The sequence below is a fragment of the Phaseolus vulgaris genome, chromosome 3 (assembly GCF_000499845.2).
Source record: "Phaseolus vulgaris cultivar G19833 chromosome 3, P. vulgaris v2.0, whole genome shotgun sequence".
Taxonomy (NCBI): domain Eukaryota; kingdom Viridiplantae; phylum Streptophyta; class Magnoliopsida; order Fabales; family Fabaceae; genus Phaseolus; species Phaseolus vulgaris.
In genome coordinates, this window is record NC_023757.2 from 3,868,524 (window position 1) to 3,890,412 (window position 21,889).

At 31.2% G+C, this 21,889-nt stretch overlaps 3 protein-coding genes and 2 pseudogenes across 5 annotated transcripts; 4 read left to right on the plus strand and 1 right to left on the minus strand.

The window, feature by feature from the left end:
- Positions 1-2,504: 2,504 nt before the first annotated feature.
- Positions 2,505-3,065, minus strand: LOC137805766 (histone H2A.2-like; annotated as a pseudogene).
- A 3,847-nt stretch (positions 3,066-6,912) lies between these two features.
- Positions 6,913-9,006, plus strand: LOC137806327 (uncharacterized). Its single transcript, XM_068606368.1, has 5 exons — positions 6,913-7,330; positions 7,625-7,682; positions 7,771-7,854; positions 7,947-8,088; positions 8,166-9,006. Exons 1-5 carry the CDS (start codon positions 6,991-6,993, stop codon positions 8,442-8,444), a joined length of 903 nt encoding a protein of 300 aa, XP_068462469.1. The 5' UTR covers positions 6,913-6,990; the 3' UTR covers positions 8,445-9,006.
- Positions 9,007-12,928: 3,922 nt separating this feature from the next.
- Positions 12,929-14,869, plus strand: LOC137806328 (GDSL esterase/lipase At2g03980). Its single transcript, XM_068606370.1, has 5 exons — positions 12,929-13,232; positions 13,546-13,670; positions 13,748-13,969; positions 14,080-14,332; positions 14,525-14,869. The coding sequence occupies exons 1-5, from the start codon at positions 12,989-12,991 to the stop codon at positions 14,710-14,712; spliced, it is 1,032 nt and encodes a 343-aa protein (XP_068462471.1). The 5' UTR covers positions 12,929-12,988; the 3' UTR covers positions 14,713-14,869.
- A 295-nt stretch (positions 14,870-15,164) lies between these two features.
- On the plus strand, positions 15,165-19,406 carry LOC137808835 (serine/threonine protein phosphatase 2A 57 kDa regulatory subunit B' kappa isoform-like; annotated as a pseudogene).
- LOC137806329 (uncharacterized) lies at positions 17,306-21,102 on the plus strand. 3 transcript variants are annotated; one of them, XM_068606371.1, is made up of 3 exons: positions 17,306-17,473; positions 19,857-19,973; positions 20,080-21,102. In XM_068606371.1, exons 2-3 carry the CDS (start codon positions 19,971-19,973, stop codon positions 20,848-20,850), a joined length of 774 nt encoding a protein of 257 aa, XP_068462472.1. In that variant the 5' UTR covers positions 17,306-17,473; positions 19,857-19,970; the 3' UTR covers positions 20,851-21,102. The 3 variants fall into 3 exon arrangements, with proteins under 3 accessions (XP_068462472.1, XP_068462474.1, XP_068462473.1); XM_068606373.1 differs by having other exon boundaries at positions 17,320-17,473; positions 19,857-19,978; XM_068606372.1 differs by lacking the exon at positions 17,306-17,473 and having other exon boundaries at positions 19,402-19,973.
- The last annotated feature ends 787 nt before the right edge of the window (positions 21,103-21,889 follow it).

Below are 21,889 nucleotides of genomic sequence, written 5' to 3' on the forward strand. Positions count from 1 at the left end.
ACTCTATCATTTTTTGCCTTATTTTATCATTTTTGTTATTAAACCTAGTATTATGTAAATTGTAACATTATGGTTAAGGGTAGCAAAATGGACTACTTTGGTAAAATTGGACGACTTGAAAATAGTAATTTGTCCCGTCATAGTATCAGTTGGTTCGCTACTTTTCAATTTTTTTTATTTTTTATTTATTTTTTAATCTATTAACTTGGTTATAATAATTGATATCATTTTTTTGACAATAAAAATACATGAAAGAGTCATAAAATTAAATCAATTTTTAATATTATAATGAAAGAAAGTTTAATATCTAACAAAATAAAGTAAATATTAATAATACTTCAATGAATCAAATAATGTATAAATAAATTAATGTAAATAAAGTTCTATATAAAACATTAACCACCACTAATTTTTATTCAAAAAGTATAAGATCCCTCTTTAAAAGTGTCAAACATAAAAAATGGTGGATTGGCAGACCAACCTGCATTGCTCCACCTGCAGGTTGACGGGTTAGATGGACAGAACCAATACGGATTGGCGGGCTCAAAAAGTTAACCCGTTAGACCAGATCCTTTTTGTCATCCCTAATTATGGCCAAGAACTCCCAACTGCAGAAAATGAATTAGACTTCTACCATCACCACCCCTGTGTTAGGCACAATGCCTCTAAGTGTAGAAATCCCAGAATCTGGTAGTTAACTTGGATGATATTTAATATTGATTTTTAACTTTTAAAAAAAATACCATAGCATTCAATTATATTTGAATCTCACAAAAAGGCTCGCTATTATATTTTACAAGTTTAAAAAAAAAAAAACTTAGAACCATTTTGTGATCAATGCAATAAGGGTAGTTGCATGATGGGAGAAAGATTGTTTTTGTGAAAAAGTTATCACACACATCAAATCAAATCAATGAAAGAAAGAGTTCATGAATGAGGTGAAGTTATTAGCTCGTGTGCAGCATTAGAATATGATGAATTTGGTGGAATGTTGAAATGATTATAGATGTTAATGCATATTATAGGTAAAATGATAAAACTGAATATATGTACTTTTGGATATGTAAATGCATATTATAGGTGCAATACATTAGATTTGAAATTAATTTGTAATATATATGATTATATTGAATTATATTTGAATATTGCATAGGATTATGTAGGAATAATGCAAATGATTTTTGTTTATATTTATGTCTTAGTCAAGCAAAGTATTTATGAATGTTGCATTGACTTATGTAGGTGTAATGGAATAAAAACATGGATAGCATGTAGAGTTAATTCATGCATGATTAAGTGACAAGTTTATCCATATATTTTGGTTTGAGAATGAATACAATGGACCTACAAATAATTACCATTACTCACGGATTTTGACTGAACAATAATTTATCCACATAAGTTGAGATGTAGGAAATTACCTACACATGATAATTGGTGGGTAAAAAATGTATGTACTTATCCATGGATGACTAACGGTAGGTAATTTTTCTCTGGATGCAATACAGTGCAAAACTCACCTACGGATAATAGCTTGTATGTATTAGCCACCAAATTATACTTTCCAAAGACAAAAATTCATCCAAATTTACCTATGAAATTTATTTTGTAATCTATAGGTAACTTATTATTATCTACATATTTTTTCTATTTCCTACAAATTTTTATTGTAGGTAAATGCAATTTTTTTGTAGTGTTCACTACAATGTTGCAAAAATAATTCTAAAATACTTAAGAAGAACTACAAATGTTGGACTATGGTATCTAGGTTGTGTTTCTCTAAACTAAGTTGGTTTTTCAAATTTAGACTTTGTAGGTTGTAAATTGAAATGAAAAATTACAAGTGGTATTTGTTATCTCCTTGGATCAAGCTTGGTGACATGGCATAGTAAGAAGCAAGCATTTTCAACAACTAAGGCTAAATACATTGTGCTAGTAGTTGTTGTGCATAAACTCTATGGTTAAAACAACAATTGCAGGATTATGGTCTTCAACTGAGTAGGGTACCTTTATTGTGTGATAACACAAGTGCAATTAACCTAAATAAAAATAGGTATAATTACCTTATTGGTCCTTACATTTAGGGTCAATATTCAATTTAGTATAGTGGTTTTTAAAAAAATCAATTTGTTCCCTGTGTTTTTTAAAAAGTATCCAAATTGGTCCTTTTCGTTAACTTTTTCCCAATGGCGTCAAGTGTTGTTGATGTGGTAGAGAACCAGATACACATTGGAATGGGTGTTATGTGAGGTGGCAAGTTTATGGGTTTTTGCATAGATTAACAAAGTTTAACATTGGGGTTTATGGTTTCTTTCATTTAAGGGATGCTTCAAAGGGAGTCCCCTCGTCTGCACCTCCTTCAATTGCACCTTCCACTCTATCAACCACCTGGACCTTGAGCATCTGCTCCTGCAACTTATGCATATGGGTATTTTTTTGTGAAAACAAGAGGTTTCGATAAATGAACAAACTCCTTCAAGCAACACAATTAAATAAAAGTACAGTGTTTCAAACATCAAATTCCCTTCCTGTTACAACCAAAGCACCCTAAACACTGATATACAAAACTAAATTAAAATATACTCTAAGCCTTCTTGGGGTATTGGTAGCTTTAGATGGAGATTTTGGCTCCTTGGAAGCCTTATCGGTCTTCTTGGGCAACAGAACATGGTTAATGTTTGGAAGAACACCACCATGGGCAATGGTCACACCAGAAAGCAATTTCCCCAATTCCTCATTGTTCCTCACAGCCATACTCTTCTAATAAGAAATTGGAGTCTGACCCTAACGAACCTTGTGACCGGCTTCTTCTTTGGCCCACCGCCCTTTCTTCCTCCGACACCCTTCTTAATCTTTCCACTGGCTTCCATGTCGGAACCCTAGAAATTAGCTGTGCTTGAAAATAAGAGAGGAAGTAAGGAAGGAGAAGGTTAAGGTTAAGGGATGTTGAGCATAGTTGGGTGTGATGAAGGTGGTGGCGACATATGGGTACAGAGATTTGCAAGATGAACAAGGAATTTCTCTGAGAAATTGGGAGGAGGAGGGTTTGTTTATGTTTTCAAAGGAGCGTTAGATGATTCTAGTATGGTAGCAGTGAATAAGTTGGAAAGTTTTAGCCAAAGAGAGAAACAATCCAAGGTTTCTTTGTTTTCTCTGCCACATCAGCAACACTTGGCGTCGTTGGGAGAAAGTTAATATATATGACCAATTTGGGTACCTTTTAAAAAAAACAGGGACCAAATTGATTTTTTTAAAAACCACTATACTAAATTGAATATTGACCCTAAATGTAAGGACTAATAAGGTAATTATACCATAACAATATTATAGAACCAAACATATTGAAATAAAACACTTTACTTTTTAATGGATTTGTGTGTTGTAACAATTGATTAAAATGACTTAATTCAGTTATGTGTTTTTATTTTATTTTGTATTTTAATATGTTAGATTATTGAATTAATTGATTAAATAAAATAATATTGTTTTTTCTAGCATTTGTCTTTCATTGTTAACACTACAAGAAAATTATGAAATAGAAACCAATTTTTAGAGACTAAAATAATTAGTTGCAATAATAACTAAATTAGAGACCATTTTAGAAACTAAAAAAAAAATTGGTTTCTAAATTAGTTTCTATTATTGTTAAATAGTTTCTAAATTGGTATCTAATTAGCTCCAAGGTTTTAGAGACCAAATTTAGAAACTAAATAATTGGTAGTTAAAACCTTAGTTGCTAATTATATATTAATTTATAAACTATTTAACAATAATAGAAACTAATTTAAAAACCATTTTTTTTAGTTTTTAAAATGGTCTCTAATTTAGTTACTATGGCAACTAATTATTTTGGTTTCTAAAAATTGATTTCTAATTCATGATTGTCTTGTAGTGTAACCTGTTAAATTTCATTTAATAAGCTAATTTGTGGTTGTTTTGGTATGAAAGGGAGTCAAAATTCTTTTGCCACCTATTACACTATCATCTGCTACTTTGACCAAGTTGATTTTTTATTCTGTAAAATTTTATTTCCAATAAAGTATTTGTCTCATTTGAATTAAAATATGTATAGTTTTAATTTCAAAATTATAAAGTAGTTACAAAACATCTACAATTCACTTAACCGCATAAAATCACTAAGTTAAAACTGATTGATTGCAATATATATATATATATATATATATATATATATATATATATATATAAACTCCATTTGAATGAGCATATTGCATTTCTAATTTCTTCTCAAGTCCAAGTATGGTCGTAGCAGTAAGAAGGTTTTCATTGTTAACTCATTAGTCAATCTAATATCCCTCTTAGTGAAAGAAAATCATAATTTGTTGATCACTCAGATTTTGTAATTGTCTTGAGCTAAGAGTGACTTGTAAAAGAATATTGCATTATGTCTTGTAAAAAAAATAATTTTTAGGGTAAACCAAGAATGACTTGTGAAAGAATATTAGTCAAGATAGAAGTGGCTTAGGAAAGAATATTGCATTGTACTTCACAACAATAGTTTGCTTAGTTGAAATTTAGATGGTTGGTCCAGAAGTGGACGTAGTTTGTGTAATTAGACAAACTAATATAAAAATATTGAATATTTTTTTCCTTGATCTTTGACATTGCATGTTATAACGGTTTATCTAGCTAATGAAGGAGGAAAATTTAAAACTCAACTTACAAAATCATTTAATATATCATAGTATATCCATTTACATATCATTTGGTCGTGTATACTTAGACGATATAAGCGAAAAACTTCAGAATTTAAAAACACAAGTCAACCCTTCCTTCTTTTATATACTTGTTTTCATGCTTTAAAGATGTTGCAAAAGAAGTCACACACATTCAATGTTATGTCAAGAGTATTTAATACGTCTTGAAGTTTTAAATCATGTTCAAATACAAGAAGAAATAGTAACTAAAAAAAGTCTCTCACAACGAATACAAAGATTGTGAAACAACTCTTTTAAAAAACAAGCTTGAAAAATTATAGACAATGTATTTGTCAAAACTTACAAATATAATATATTTAAGAAAACTAATTAACAAATTATTTGTCAATATAAATTTAGTCTCATGGCACTTATTAAATGAAACTTTAAAAAAGGTTTCGAAATGTTTCAAAACATAATTCAACACTCTCTTTTCTATATTTTGATAGTGTTACTCCTATATTACAAATTTATAAGCATAAACCAAATTAGCACATTAGATTTTGCTCTATATGATTGAAATAATAAATATATAATAATATCTAAATAATTGATTTCGGTTCAATTCACTTTACAATTAGAAATGTTAAACCAGAATACCATAAATTTAGTTATTGTAAAAATATTCAAATCAATCCAAAAATATTAAGATGTAATTAATTAACGATTTTCAATTTTATTTATTTATTCAGTTCTAAACCACCGGTATAGTTATTTTTTTTAACGAATAAATAACCAACCAAGTCAAAGGAATGGGCTAGGTTCAAACCTTTGTCCTCTGTCGAGAACAACTTGACACAACATCCAACTACTGTGCAAAGTATAATATTTATATAATAAATATTGCAATTTATATTATTCTAAAACTATTCTTATTTACATCCACTACTTATAATAATTATATAATTTAAATCTAAGGTATAAATAAATCAAAGTATGTTAATTAGATATCTTTTTTAATTTTTTTAATATAAACTAAGTCAACTGGATTAATTAACAATAAATTGATTTAAGAAGTAAGATCGTACCTCGATTGATTATATAACAAAAGGGTTTGTTATAATAATATAAACAATGATAATTCACAGCCCATTGAAATAAAACAATTATTTAATAATTCACTATATTAATATTTTAATTATTGTTTAAATTCAATTTTAATATATTATTAAAATAAATAACTGGACGTACCAAAATGACACAATATAAAGTACTTGAAATTGTCCTGATAAAATGTGAATAATATATTTGTTTTAAGTAAAAGGAGGAAAAAGGATGACATATCTCTGTCTAAAATAGGCAACAGGTATGTATCAGACTTAAAAGGCCTATTATGAGTAAGAGTTAAGAATGATTTGCTGTGAGACAAACTCCACAACTACTGTGACTGCTCTGTCTTTTGATTAGGAGTCTCATTACCTTTCAACTAGTTAACCTCTCCATGGTAACACTTTCAGTAAACAAAGAAAACCCTTTTCAAATCATTAATGTCTTCAGAGAAAATATGAGTTAATTAGTGGTGATGATGTTCTTCAATAAACTGTGCCATTTTCTTCTAACACCATCATGTCCCTTCTAATTACTAAGATTATGTTTGGTTGTGGCATAACTTCAACTCTAAAGAACACAAATTACATTCATCATTATCACTCTTTTAATGTTTCTTTTCTCTTGCAAATATTCTTGGAAACATTGATTCCAAAGCTGGTAACATGTGTGATATTATTTATGACTCTTGCTAATCACGTGTATGCATCATGATTTGTCATGTGAGAAGTTAGGCACATGGATTGTTGAGTATTCAACCTTGGTAACTTTACCATGTCTTAATCTGCTTATAATTGAGAGTAATGTTCATACCAGTAATTTGGTAAGTGAGTTTTCCTATATTTTTGTACTGTTTTGCATTAGAAAATGGTATGTTAGTAATTTTTTCGATCTCAAATCTCATAACATCTGTGATTAACGCACTTAAATTCAGAACATAATTGTTTGTTATAAACAAATGTTGGCAAATGCAGAAGTGTCTTTTATTAATTTTGTAAAATTGGGTACCCAATGGAATTGAATATTTCTTAAAATCTAAGAAGCCTACACATTTCAAAAACTTGAAACTCACATTTCACCAACCAACTTAAGAATTGTTCTTACTTTCCATCCATCTCCTTTTGAATCTCTCACTATTATGAACACCAACCCGTTTTGACATCATTCCCATTTATAACTATAGACTTTTCCTCGACTTTCCCTATATGCCTATGTAAGAAGGCATGCTATGGAGAAGAGAACAATTTCCCAAGAGTCACGAAAGTTGAGCCAAATCTTTTTCCCCAAGCAACTCAACAAAGTGTACCCTATTAGGCTACAGAGAAGCTCTTCAACTTCATCCATATCCTCCTTATCATCATCATTGTCACAAAACTCAGATGACTCTTCCCTTACAGATTCTTTGAATCTAGTGGATGACAATTTTCAATTTGCATTGAATTTGATTTCACCGAGTGGTCGAAGAAGAGGACCAGCAGTTACTACTACTACTCCTCACCAACAACAAAGTTCGCATACTGCTGAGCCTGGTGAATTGAGAAGATGCAATTGGATCACAAAAAACTGTGGTATGATCAATTTCTTTTGCACTTCAAACAGATGTTACTGCATAGAAACATTCAATAGGAAACCAAAGAAAAGTGTCAATATTCATGTGTCACTTCATACCATGTTAGTCCTTAAACAAGTATAGTATACATCTATATGTTTACACTAATTTTCATAACGATATTCATGTTTCACACTTTACATGGGTCTTATGCTGAGAAATCCAATATTACTTAGCACTTCTATTTCCAGCTTTTGATAGTATTTTCCCCAAGAAAAAATAGAATCAGAACTGATATAGAATACTTGTGCAGATAATGCTTACATAGAATTTCACGATGAGTGTTGGGGGGTACCAACCTATGATGACAAGTAAGTAAGATTTCTGTATGATATATAACGTTTTCTTTACCTAGTAAAATAAGCACTATCCAATTCTCTGGTTTGATTCGTGAAACAGAACATTGTTCGAGCTTCTTACATTGTCAGGACTGCTGATAGATTACAACTGGACAGAAATTCTAAAAAGAAAGAAAATTCTTAGGTAACATTGTGTGAGGAAAAACTCCATTTGTGTCCATGTTGCTTGGTTTGTAACTACATTAATATATCTATAAAATGTTATGCATGACACAGACAAGTTTTTGCTGGATTTGATCCTACTACTGTGGCCAAAATGGAGGAGAAAGAAATCATGGAAATAACATCGAACAAAGAAATTATGTTACCCGATTGCAGAGTAAGATGCATAGTAGACAATGCGAGATGCATAATGAAGGTAAGAACAAAATCTCTAATGTGACTTGACCAACATGGTTAAGTTAGTTGTTGAATTAATCATATTTCATCCCACAGATTGTGAGGGAATGTGGATCATTCAGCTGCTATATATGGGGTTATGTAAATCACAAACCAGTGATTAACAAATTCAAATTCCCAAGAGATGTCCCTCTAAGAACTTCAAAAGCAGATACGATCAGCAAGGACTTAATAAAGCGTGGCTTCCAATTTTTGGGTCCTGTGATTGTTTATTCTTTTATGCAAGCTGCAGGGTTGACAATTGATCATCTTGTGGATTGCCATAGGCACAATGAATGTGTAAGGCTAGCACAGAGGCCTTGGAGACATTTGTAACATATTCGAGGAGTGTTAACAACACACTTTTTAACATACTCTTTCTAAAAACATTTGCTATTATTGGTTAAAATTTTATTCAAAAATACAAATTTTCAACTGAGACTCATTATATGTAAAGTGAGACTTGCAATTTTGTGATTTACAAAAGAATCCTATCAATAATAAAGAATGTATTTAAAAGAGTGTGTTAAATAATGTGTTTTGGTGTTTCTCTTTGTAACATTCAGCAGTTTACTTGCATAAACTTTTCTTGTTTTTTTTTTGTATCAACAGCTATTCAGTTTTCCATACATACCTACTCTAGCAAGGAAAAAAACATGCATGCTTTCAGGTTTTTTCTTTGGGTTTTGGGGTCAGTTTTCCTTCTCTTCTTTACACAATGATCAAGTCAACCTTTGCCATTGTCAATAAATTGAAAAGGGTTTCTTGCTTGCCTTTGAATTTGAGTGATGATCAGAGTGAAATGTTGAAGCGTTGGTTGTTGTACATTACATGTTTGGTTTGGAAAGTGAACCAGACCAATTAGTAAATGAAATTGTTCTTGTTTTAATTGTTTTAAGTCTGTTTTTTGTTTGATTTTTATATTACCAAAAAACACTAGCTTCATCTATATAACATGGTATCCGAGACTAACTAGTTTCCAAGATGAATATGATAGTGGTATTATACAAGGTAGTAAAAGAGAAATGAAAATACTCATGGAACTAACTCCAAAACCTATAGTACTTGCTTCCTTCCTTTCCCTTTCAAAAAAATATGTTCCAAAATCATCTCATCAAGAGTAGAAAATCTTATAGAATATTGGTATGTCCCAAAAGATGCACAAATATCTTGAACAATCTCTCATCTCCTCTCCTTAGTCCTTACGATATTTTCAAAAGATAAACATATTTTCTGATATCTATATCTAAGATCATCACAACAAAGAGAGGCCTACTGTTAAAGAATATCTACAATATTTTAGATATACTAGTGTATCATTCAAGCCTCTTCCAAATAACATTACACAAATTTGGAAATCCTAAGAGACCTAATCTATTATTAGCAATGAAGGGTATATTGCTCTTCATTTTTGTGTAGTTAGATTAATTTTTACTCTTCATGGAAGAAAATGACTACTAGTTATAGCTTGGGTGGCCTTATTACTCAGATTATCTCCATTATGAGAATGTCGGCATTGAAACTATGCTAACTACTTGAGTTTCTCCGAATTACAATGTAAATCTTATTTAGATTGAATATTCAAGCAAGCTTCAAGATATTTGATGTCTCTTGTTGAGACGATGATGGTTCGTAACCTACTAGAGAGTCTGAATAAACTATCTATGAACAAATTTTAAAGTTTTGATATAAAACAAATCCTGCAAGCGATTCATATGCTCAATATGTTTAAGATCAAGCTAACCAAGCTTTAATGTGATAGATATCAAACTCCATCATAGTCTATCTTATCTTTCAATATTATCTATTTGAATTTGCTTATTATTTTTATTACATAAACAAGTCGTAAGTGAACACATATTTTTTAAATAAATCAAGTAACAAAATGTTCTTATCAATCAGATAACTTATCTGTTAAAGTAAATGCTTTAACACAAAACGATCATATTGAAAACAATTTTGTAAACAATTTATATAGAGATCTTAATCTTTCTATATCTACAAACAGTGTGCGAAATTATCTATATTTATAGAAATATATCTAAAGAAAAAGTTCTTAAGTTTAGATCAAGACTTTCCCATAACAAAAGTCTACCTTGAAGAAGATATTAATGAGAACGTCTTACCTGATCAAACCTACACAGTCATATCCAAGAAGTTATATAAAGTGTCCAAGGATGAAGATAAAGATATAATATGAGAGAATAATTGATGTGCATAATTTTAATCAACTTTATAACCTTTAATCATAGCTTTTTTGCATTCTAATTATGAATAAATTCATTATTTTAATTAGGATTCATATTTATTTTAGTCTTAATTGTTATTACTGTTAATCTTGGATTTTTAGTCACAATAGACAATCTAATCACTCTCATAGTATACACTCTAGTGGTGGCATAGAGCAAACGATCAAACAACTCATCTGTAAGACTTAACTAAAACACCTTAGTAACATCAAGTTTAATAAAGACAACGATGTAGAAAGAGTTTGATGTGAACGTATTAGACTAGATAGTCTAATAGAACCGCGTGATAGACGGTCTAATAAACGTTATCGTTATGAAGAAAGTTTATTGTTGCGAGTGGGCCTAATCAATCAAAATCCAAGTTCATTTTCTGAATCGAAATGAGAAACAAAAACCGAGTAAAAAAAATAGAGAATAATATCTCATAAATCAAAGTGGAAGCAAATCTTGTTGTAGACTCTTGTACTCAGAATTCGCTCATTTTGGAATTTGAATATTTTCTTAAACTGAGAATTCTCTCTAAGTTCTTGATTAGAACTTTTTGTCCTTATCTTTGAGTTTCTAATTCAAAGTGACACATCTTCCTTTACTCATCAATTTCTCTTTATTGTGGCATCAATGAAGGTAGATTGAAGTTTCTTCATCTCTAATCTCTTTCACATTTTCTATGCTGTTAATCATTCAATGGAAATTTTAGAAAACAATCCTATACATACAAGTAAGTTTTCCATCAACATTAAACGGTCTACTGCCTAAACATTTTTAGAAAAAATTGAAACTAAATGATGAACAAAAGTTTCTTAGTCAAATAATCCTACACAACCGAGCTTAAATTGAATCTGTGGGCCATTACAGGATATGGCGATGCAGGTGAGTTTGACAAAAGAGGAGAGAAGGGAGTTTGGGTGAGGGTGAAGATGAGGTTCTCATGAGGGAGAATGGATGGAGGGAAGGGGAGAGAAAGGTGTTAGATTACATTTGTGCATAAATGTGTCACTCTGTATGTAACATCATCATCACTCAACGTCGTTTATGTCAATTTAACTTAAGGGACCAAATTACATACTTTAAAAAAAAACTTAGGACAAAATTGATTTTTTTAAAAATTATTAGACCGATTGACCCTTAATGTAGGGACAAAAAGGTAATTAAACCTTGATTAAATCATGATTGAGATTATATCTATTAGAATATATAGATGAAATGTGAATACAATATGTTTGTATGATTTAATATATACAAGTATGAAAGTTTTAAAACTTTAGCTACTTTATTTGGTGTGATTGTGTTGTTGATCAGTTATAATGATATTGTGTTACAAGAAAGAAAAGAAGATGATATTGTAAGTATACATTGTTGTAGGAGGACATTCTCAATAGAGATTAGTTGAGAATAAAAAAAGGAAATTATAATTTGTAGTTCTTAATTCCTTTTCTTAATATATATATATATATATATATATATATAATATTTTTTTTTTACAATAAAATTTTTCTCTTTTTAGAATATATATATATATATATATATAATTTTTTTATGATAATAATTTTGAAATGTTTCGTTGTTGATCTAACTGTAAAAAAATGTCACACTTTATTAATAATTTAAGTTATTAAATTTTAATTTAGTACTAATATATACTGAAAATAATTTTTTATATTCACATTAATATGGATGTTCATTTTTTTATTTTATATTAAAACAATGTTAAAAAAAAGTTACTCCTTATTATTACTCGTACTTATAAAGTACAACAATTTTAACACTATTACAAAAATTAAATTAATTTTTAATGATCGTTAAGTACATTTTTAAATATTTTAAATACTTGTGATTTTAAAATTATTTGTAATAGTATTAATTTTCATTAATAAAGATTTTAAATATATTTTTTAATAATTTTAAATATTTATTGTTGAATAAAACAAATTTAAATTTTTAAAAAATGAATTTAACTTTTATTTTGACTTTATCAAAGAAAAATAATTCTAGATTGCTTATTTCAGTAAAAAAATTCATTTTTATACTTATAAAATAATCACACCATAATTAATAACGTAACATAATTTTTTTATATTACTTTTTTAGCATTCTTTATTAAATGTTCATTAATATTAATTCATAGCTATTAATTTTTTTAATCAATGTAGTTATTTAAAGTTTTTATTATTATTACATTTAATGATCCAACCTCTATATATAACATATTATTAATATTAAAAAATTAAATTAAACACAAAAATATATATACAATTAATTTTTAAATCCTTTTTATATTTTCAGCCTCTTAGAAAATGTAAATAAATTTTCTAATAATTAAAATAATTTAACTAAAATTAATTAATTAAAAAAAAAGTATTTTCTGTTGTTTAAAAAAGTCAAAAAAAAACCATACTAGAATTCAGTTCCCGAAAAATTAAATTCCTACTGTCACCCATACAATTAGAATTGTAGTAATGAATGAAATATATAATTGGCTCAATATGCTATCTCAGTACATTTTTATGTCCAAAGAGTTGTCGGTGGAGAAAAAATTTGTTCATAATTGACACTATAAAAGGGAAAGCAATTGAAACAAAGCAAAGCAGAGAGAATCTTTGTTGGTTCACTTGCACAGAATACACTCTCAAAATGAATATCTGCTATTTCACCCTTTGGTTTGTGTTAACTTTGGTCTTACCCTTATCATCATCATCATCATTACTCAACTCAAAAACTCCTGCTTTGTATATTTTTGGTGACTCTCTGATTGATTGTGGAAACAACATCCATCTTCCAAGTGGTGGAGATTCTTTTCTTCCTTATGGTATAGACTTCATGCATGGCAAACCTACAGGTCGAGCCACAAATGGAAAAACTGTGGCTGATTTCCTTGGTAACATCACTGTGCCATTTGGGTATTTATGATTCAACTTTGTTCCATAAATTGGTGTTCATTGTTGTTACAAGCTTTTCATTTCCCACAAGTTAAGTATACATACTAGGTTTTCAATTTGAATACCTATGACAAAATCCTAAGAACCACAAAACATCTTGTTTGATTTTCATTTGAACTTAAATTTTCTCAAAATTAACAAATGATGACTTCTCTTTTCAAAATATATTACATCTAACTTATATTTATCAGTTTTGTTAAACATATTTCATCGTATAGTATGCAAGTAAGTGTGAGTTTTCTTTCTATGCAGCTATACATTTAGGACTACCCTTAACCCCTCCCTACTTGGGTCTTTCGAATCATGAAAGGAACAAAGTAAGCACAGGCATTAATTATGCATCTGGTGGGTCTGGTATTCTGCCAGATACCAACAACGTAAGTTAATGTCACCATTATATTTATCAGTTCAGGTAACTTTTTGTCTTTGACATGATGTACCCTTTTGGTTGCAGATTACGTCTTTGACACTAGACAAACAAATTATGTTCTTTCATAGGACTGTTAAGCATAATTTGCCTAAGATGTTCGCTGAGAATGAAAAATTAGAGAAACATATTTCTGAATCCTTGTTTTTTGTCTCTACTGGGGTGAATGATCACTTCCATAATGAAACCTTCCGTGGCAACAAGAGATTCGCTTTTTTCCTTCTAAGTCAATTCACCCTGCGCATCCAGGTACATATTTCATGTGACAGAAAACTTGCAATTCGTGTTTGCATTTGTACACAAAGAATATCCATCGACAATAGTATCAAAACTGGGAAATTTCTTTTGTTTTCTTGCAGAGAATGTATAGCCTTGGAGCAAGAAAATTTTTGGTGAACAACATTCCCCCAGCAGGTTGCTTTCCATCAAAAGCTATCCACACGAGACCAATTGGAAAATGTGATGAGAAAATAAACAAAGGGATCATGTTTTACAATAAGAGGTTGCGTGAAGTACTCCATAAACTCCAATCAAAGCTTCCTGGCTTCACCTTTGTACATTCAGATCTCTATGGATTCCTTAAGAAAATGCAGCAAAATGGAAGTTATTATGGTAAGAAGAAACCAAATTGCATTCATCGTCAACAAATAGAATCTAGTTTAATATGTCAATAAATTAGCACACTTATTAGCTAATTCTTATCAGCTTCTACATGTTGTTATTGTTTGTTTTAGAATTTGAAGTTCTGTCACAGTTTTGTTCTATATTAGACCTATCAGAACAAATATTTTTTTTTATTTGCAGGAATAGTGGAAAGATGGAAACCTTGTTGCCCCAATACCATTTCTGGTGATCTCAAATGTAAGCCAAACAGTGTTCCTTGTGCAAACAGAGACACTCATCTTTTCTTTGATCCATTCCACCCCACCCAAATCGCAAACCAAGTATATGCATTGCACTGCTTCAATGAGGAGATTATTTGCAAGCCCTGAGGCTTCAAACTGTTCTTGCAAGTCTAGTTCTGTTCTGTGTGATTGCTTTGTTGTAATTCCTATCAAAATCCTAGCTAGTTTAAACCTAGCCGACAGAAAGTATAAGAAGATTGTCGACAAAAAATAATTATCAAATAAACATATTCTCATGTCGAAACACTGAATGTAAATGAGAGAAAAACTTATAAACGTCAAGATAAAATTAATGCAGTCTTCATAACAAAAGTCAAATTAATAATATATTGAAGCTCCAATGATCAAAGCATTTTTTCAAGATTATTTTGATTGATGTTTATGCTAAACTCGTGGTCCCTTAGAAATTTCTTGATTACCTTGTCATCTTCTTAAATTAAACACATGTAAATACAAATGGTAAAGTTTCTAAGAAAATAATTATTTCCCCAAACTTTACACAACGCCTATAATTTGCTCTTAGTTTGCTAAGATCCCAAATGAGGAATGTGGAGTATGATGATGGTATTGAAGGTTGCAAAAACCATGGTCTTCGCAGACTGCTTTTTTCTGAAAGGTGACCAAACTCAAGGATTTTTGAAAGTCATTGGGTTCTTAGAAAATTGTTGCATTAGTTAGGTAAGTGTTATTTCAATTTGATTTTATTGTTTTAATGCTCGTGCTCGTCACCAATTTGGATTAAATTTCAACACGCATTAAGTTTAAGGGAGAATATGACCAATTTTGCAAACTCAATTATTGTGGTTCTGTTTAGGAAAACAAAAATATATGCAATTCTAGTATTTGTTTCTATTAAAAGACACAAAATTACATCGACTTGACCAATATCAAGAAAGAATTGTGTAATCATTTGACTTGATAATACTGAAAAACCATATCCAAATTGCGACTAAAATAGCCACCAATTTTTTTGACTCCCTCCTTCCTCTAGATTGTTTGTTTCTGCTTCATTTGATGTGTCATTAATAAAATCAATTTTTCTTATTTTTCCCCTATTTTCTTGAAGGGGTGTGATGCCTCCGTGTTGTTAAATTCAAAAGGAAACAGCAAAGCAAAAAAAATATTGGCCACCAAATGTTTCTTTGCATGCATTCTATGTCATTGATGCAGCAAAGAAAGCATTAGAAGCTGCATGCCCTGGTGTGATCTCTTGCGCTGATATCCTAGCTCTGGCAGAAAGGGATGCATTTTTTCTGGTAAGTAATCTATTTAAAGTACCAAATTTCTCATCAATAAGATTCTAAACAATTGTTATGTCTTTCAGAATTGATAATTGCACTAAGGTAAATTGTATCTACAGGTCTTGACCTATGTAGCACAGACACTGACACAGACACTGATACGACACGGACACGAAGATACGTAAAATATCTAAAATGTAGGATATGGGACACAGATCTATATATTATATAATTATGAATTATATAAATTGACAATATAGATTTATGTGCACAAGTATGTTTTAGATTATTTTTTGGAGTAGAAAAATATTTTTCATGAGTGGCTCACAAGTATTTGTTTCTTATTTTTATAATCATAATAACAATTTATACAATAAAGTTTAAAATTTTAAAAAATTAATATATTTCTTCTTTTTAAAATTGTGTTAAAATTGTATTAAAATTGTCATAAATCTAACAAATACTTTTTGAATTAGACACTTCACAGATACGTGTCCTACAGATGTCATACGAATGTGACACCAACACGTCATTTAAGAGGAGTGTCTGTGTCTTGACTAATGTTATAAATATATTCTATAGTGTGGAGGACCTACATGGATGTTTCTATAGGAACAAAGGATGGAAGAACATCTAAGGCCAGTGAAACCATATAGTTACAAAAGCCACAAGCACAAACAACCCATTCAAAATCATAAAACGACAAAAGACCCAAAAAGAAAACCCACTTACCTTCTCGTCGGTCCTCGCACTCCGACCGCAAGTCCTTCACACTCCGGTCACAAGCTCCTCGCACAACACCGCAACCTCTTCACACTCCGGTCGCAAGCTCTTCGCACACCACCGCAACCACTTTGTGAAGTCACTCTTTCTCGTTGTTCCTCTCTTCCAAAGAATACCACGAACGGGAGACTTGAAGACCGGTTCTGCAAATTAAAATTTCTCCTTGCATTACTATTTTACAAAATTGCCCCAGCCACGTAATCAACTTAGCCACGTCACAAAGTTGTATTTTGCCCTATGAGGTTCGAACACACTTCTTCTTAAATGACGTATGACACATGTATCTCTGTCGACACTCGTACGATACTTATCGAGTGAAGTGTTCGATTCAAACAAATATTTGTTGGATTTTTGAAGATTCTATCATGGTTCTAACACAATTTTAAAAAGTGTAAATACAATAACTTTCTAAAAACTCAAATTTATCGCATAAATTTTTATTATAATTATAAAAATAAGAACAAATTCTTTTGAACCAGTTATGAAAAATATATTTCTTCTTCCAAAAGAATCAGAAACATACTTTTACACATAAATATTTATTTTCAATTTATATAATTCAAAATTATATAATATATAAATTCGTGTCTAATATCCTACATTTTAGAGATTATACGTATATCCATATCCGTTCGTATATGTGTTTTATAGATTCTGACGCAAGGGGTTTATGGGTGTCGAAAAATTATTTTCCATTTTTATTTGCTTGCTATTATACTGCGAAAGAACACAACACAGTGTCACCCTAACCTGAATCCGTTACGCGAAAACCCCAAATTTTCTCAAACTAAAACCACACTTCATCTTCTTCATTAACGGTAACGGTAAGTCCTTCTTCTCTATCTGTTTATGAACCCTAATTTATTTCAATCCTTTAATATCTACGCACATAAAATTTCGTTTGTTCCTATATGTTATGTGTATGCGTGTATATGACTTAAGAGAAACGCGACACTGAATTTGTTTTCCTTTCAATAACTCCAGATAAGAAAAGATTAAAAACCTTCAATTGTTGATTCTTTATGTTACTATTGCATAGTGAATGGTACCATGTTCATGTCAGTGAACAAGCACTGGAACTTACTTTCATAGATCATTGTGAAGGCGTGTTTATTCTGTTTGTCAACTAATTGATTGGGTTGTTTGATTCGGAGATACTAGGGAAAGGGATTGCTTGAAGGCGATTCTGCATAGGATTTATGGGAAGTTTATGGTGCATAGACCCTATATTCGGAAATCTATTAACAATATATTTTATCGCTTTGTGTTTGAGACTGAGAAGCACAGTGGGATTGGTGAGTTGCTGGAGATTTTTTGGAGTGTGATTACTGGGTTTGCTTTACCCTTGAAAGAGGAACACAAAATCATGTGGAGGGTTTTGGTCCCCTTGCACAAGCCGAAATCAATCGGGGTCTACTTTCAGCAATTGTCCTACTGGGTTATGCAATTTATAGAGAAGGAGCCCAAGTTAGCGAGTATTGTCATAAGGAGTTTGTTGAAATATTGACCAGCAACAAATAGTCAGAAAGAGGTGATCTTTCTTGGTGAACTGGAAGAAATTTTGGAAGTAATTAACATGGTAGAGTTCCAGAGGATCAAGGTTCCTTTGTTTTGGCAGATTGGATGCTGCATAAACAGCTTACACTTTCAGGTGGCTGAAAGGGCCCTTTTCTTTTGGAACAATGACCACATTGTGAACTTTATTGCACCTTCCTCTGCCGCCTCTCTCTCTTGTTTTCTCTTTCTCTCTCATTGCATAACATACCTTGTTTTCATTCTTACAAATCCAAAGTTGAAAAGATTGTCAACAAGGGAAGACACAAGTTGAACCTCAAAGGAACAACACACAGTGCCACCTCAAAAATAGATCGAAGAAACCTTTTCTTTTATGTGCACAACCCAACTTGCAGCTATTATTGTAAGGATTAGATTCTGACAAGGATTTCTCTATGGGAGAAGCACCTATTATCATTTGTCAAGACCTGCAGCATGGAAATGACAATGACTTTGAATCAAATGGTGATAAAAAGTATGTCATTGGTGGAACCGCTGGTGAATTTTTTTTATGTGAACAAATGTCCTGGGGAATGGGTTAATGTTGTTGAGCTAGGAACTAAACCCATTTCATGTAATGGCCACTCAGCCATACGTTTGAAAGACAAAATACTAATTCTTAGGAAAAATTCTAACCCAGATGACTGTATATGTTCTGGAGGTGGACACTACGTTTGTCAAGCAGCAGCAGAAAAAAAAATTGGGGACTGAGGATGTAGCATTCTTTGCATGTTGTGTTCATGGTAATGTTTTAATAGGAGAGGCAGCTTTTTCTTGAGATGGATCCTCAAGATAGTGGTATTTATGTTTTGCTTGCTAGCAGGTACAGTGAGGCAAAAATGTGGGAGGAGGAAAGAAATATATAAAGGAGAGAGGAGTAGAAAAGACTCCTGTTTGCAGCTCAATTGGAATCAATGGAATCCTGCATGAGTTTGTGGCCAAGGATGTGTTACAACTTACATCCTCAGTCTGAACAGATTTATGCCTGGTTTCATTGACAAAGCAACTGGAGTTTCTTGTATTTACATGTGACATTCCTGTTTATGGAGATAATTTTTTCTCCTAAACTTGTCAGTTTGTTTTCTCTATTTCTTTTGCCCATTTAGTCACGCTCTTCCCTGAATAGCTTGTACCTATTTTTCATTCTATCTAGGGTATCCTACCTTAGAAAATATATGTAATTTTGCAGACATATTTCTCCTATCATGCGACTTTTCACTGATTTTTTTCAATCTTCTTATTCCCCTTCATATAACTTGTAAGTTTATTACAGGGGGATACAGAGTAGGTATTTGATTATTATTTGTGTCTCTACTTCAGTGTGTTAATTGGAAAACTTGAAGACTTGTACATCATCAAATATTCTTTGTTAGCCACCCACATGTATGGATTTAATTATGCTTGATTCAAACTGCTGGTACCATGTTAAAGGCACCTTCTCTTCTACTAAATTGTGTCAAATATTATACATTGGTAAACAAGACTGTGTTTGTGAATGCATAATGGTTCCGGACAAGATTCACATATATCTACTTACGTTAGCTTCCCTGCATTGTGCATTTTTTAGTTTATTTTTTCTTGCTGCTTGTTTCTACTCTTTTTTTTCTTAATATTAATATCAACAACTAAATTACTCTGTCGTTTCTGGCTCAGGAGGCGTAGGAAGAAAATTGATATTGTAAATTTTGTCTTGAAATTGACCAGTGCAAGTCAGAGCTGGATTCAACAAGGTCATTCGTGTATCACTGCCAAAGTGAACACCGGTAAATGGTATGGTGGGCAAAAATCTTGGTTACTTCCACTACCCCAGACCCTTTTTACTTGTGAATTGCATTGAACCATTGAGGTTTACTGACAGTTATCTGTTCAATGATAGGCTTCACACAAAGAGTTAGCAAGAACTGCTCAAATTCGCCTTGTGAGTTCCCATCAGGAGGTTTATGAACCATGTGATGATTCTTTTGCACTGGTTGATGCTCTTCTAGCTGATCGCAGTAACTTGCTGGAACATCATCCATCATTGTGCATGGAGATAGGTTGTGGAAGTGGATATGTCATCACTTCCCTTGCTCTTATTCTGGGGCAGGAAGGTCGTGGTGTAAACTATATTGCAACCGATATCAACCCTCATGCAGTGGAGGTGACCCGTGAGACGATGGAAGCACATGGGGTTGGTGCTGAGTTGGTAATAACAGATATTGCAGCTGGATTAGAGGAGCGTCTGGCAGGGTTGGTTGATATTATGGTTGTGAACCCTCCTTATGTGCCTACCCCTGAAGATGAAGTTGGTGTTGAGGGTATTACCTCATCTTGGGCTGGGGGAGAGAACGGCCGGAGTGTAATTGATAAAATTTTGCCGGTTGCAGACCGTCTTTTGTCAGAAAAGGGATGGCTATACATGGTCACCCTCACTGCAAACAATCCTTCTGAGATATGCCATCAAATGAGAAAGAAAGGATATGCTTCTAGGATTGTTGTCCAAAGATCCACAGAGGAAGAAAGTCTCCATATAATCAAGTTCTGGCGTGATTTTGATACTAAAGGGAATGAACCAGACCAATCTGCTTCTGGATTCATAGGCTCCTTGCTTACACAAATTCCTCTACTTTCATTTTGGAGAGGTACCAGTAGTGACAACAAGTGTTGAATGAGAAAGCAATTGATTTCTGATGCTATGATCGTTTGTCCTCACAACTAGTATGTTTGCATTGCCATGGCATTCAGAATGCCTTATAAGTACAGCAACCAATTCTTACCCTGTTAGCTGAGGTCAGCTTTATGAATCAATTAACTACCATCAAAACTTTGTGAAAAACTAAATTAAAATTTTCAATAAGAACCACTTTTAGTAAGGTCTTAGTTTCTTCTAATATTTTCTTTGCCTTTTTATTCCATTTAATTATATTATCTTCAATATGATATACTTATATCTTTACATTCAGTACCTCTATTTTGACACTTGTTCAAGATCCAATGATTCTCTAGGCCAGGTGCTAAAAATTGTTAATGTTGATTTAGAACTTGTCATTTGTGTTAACATCCTAAGATATAATAGATTTTTACCTACTCATATTGGCAAATACATGTACCTGATTATTCAGTAATTTAAAAAAAATTACTGTACAAAAATGAAAGTAGTTAACTCTCTTAATTGAACAGGTCTAGGTAGGCATCAAATTTATTGGTTTGATTTTTTTTAGAATAAACACTTTTTTTAATTAGGTTTCTATTAATTACAAAAGTTTTTAACCATGTTTAATGCATGGCAAAGCATTTCAATAATTTTAAAGCAATTGAATAAATTGAAAAAGGAAATACAAAGATAACATTAAACAATTTAAGACTACATACACACGAATGTTTATAGATAATTAAAATTATTTACAGTTCTTCAAAATATAAACATATAATTCGATCTTCGTTGTGACATTTTAATCTTTTATATTTTTTTAGCTGAAATTTAGTATTCATATATTTTAGAAATTATTGTACTTGTAATCTACATTAAAGGCCTAAACCATTATTTTTACTAGAGATATGGAGAGTGTGCCATAAATTTGAAATATGAAAAGGTTTAAAAAGTTGAAGAAAAAAAATAATGAAATTTAAATGATTTTGTAAAAAGTAAAGACTTCTTTAATCAAGTGTAAGTTCGAGATCTTCTATTTTTTATTAATGATCTTTGA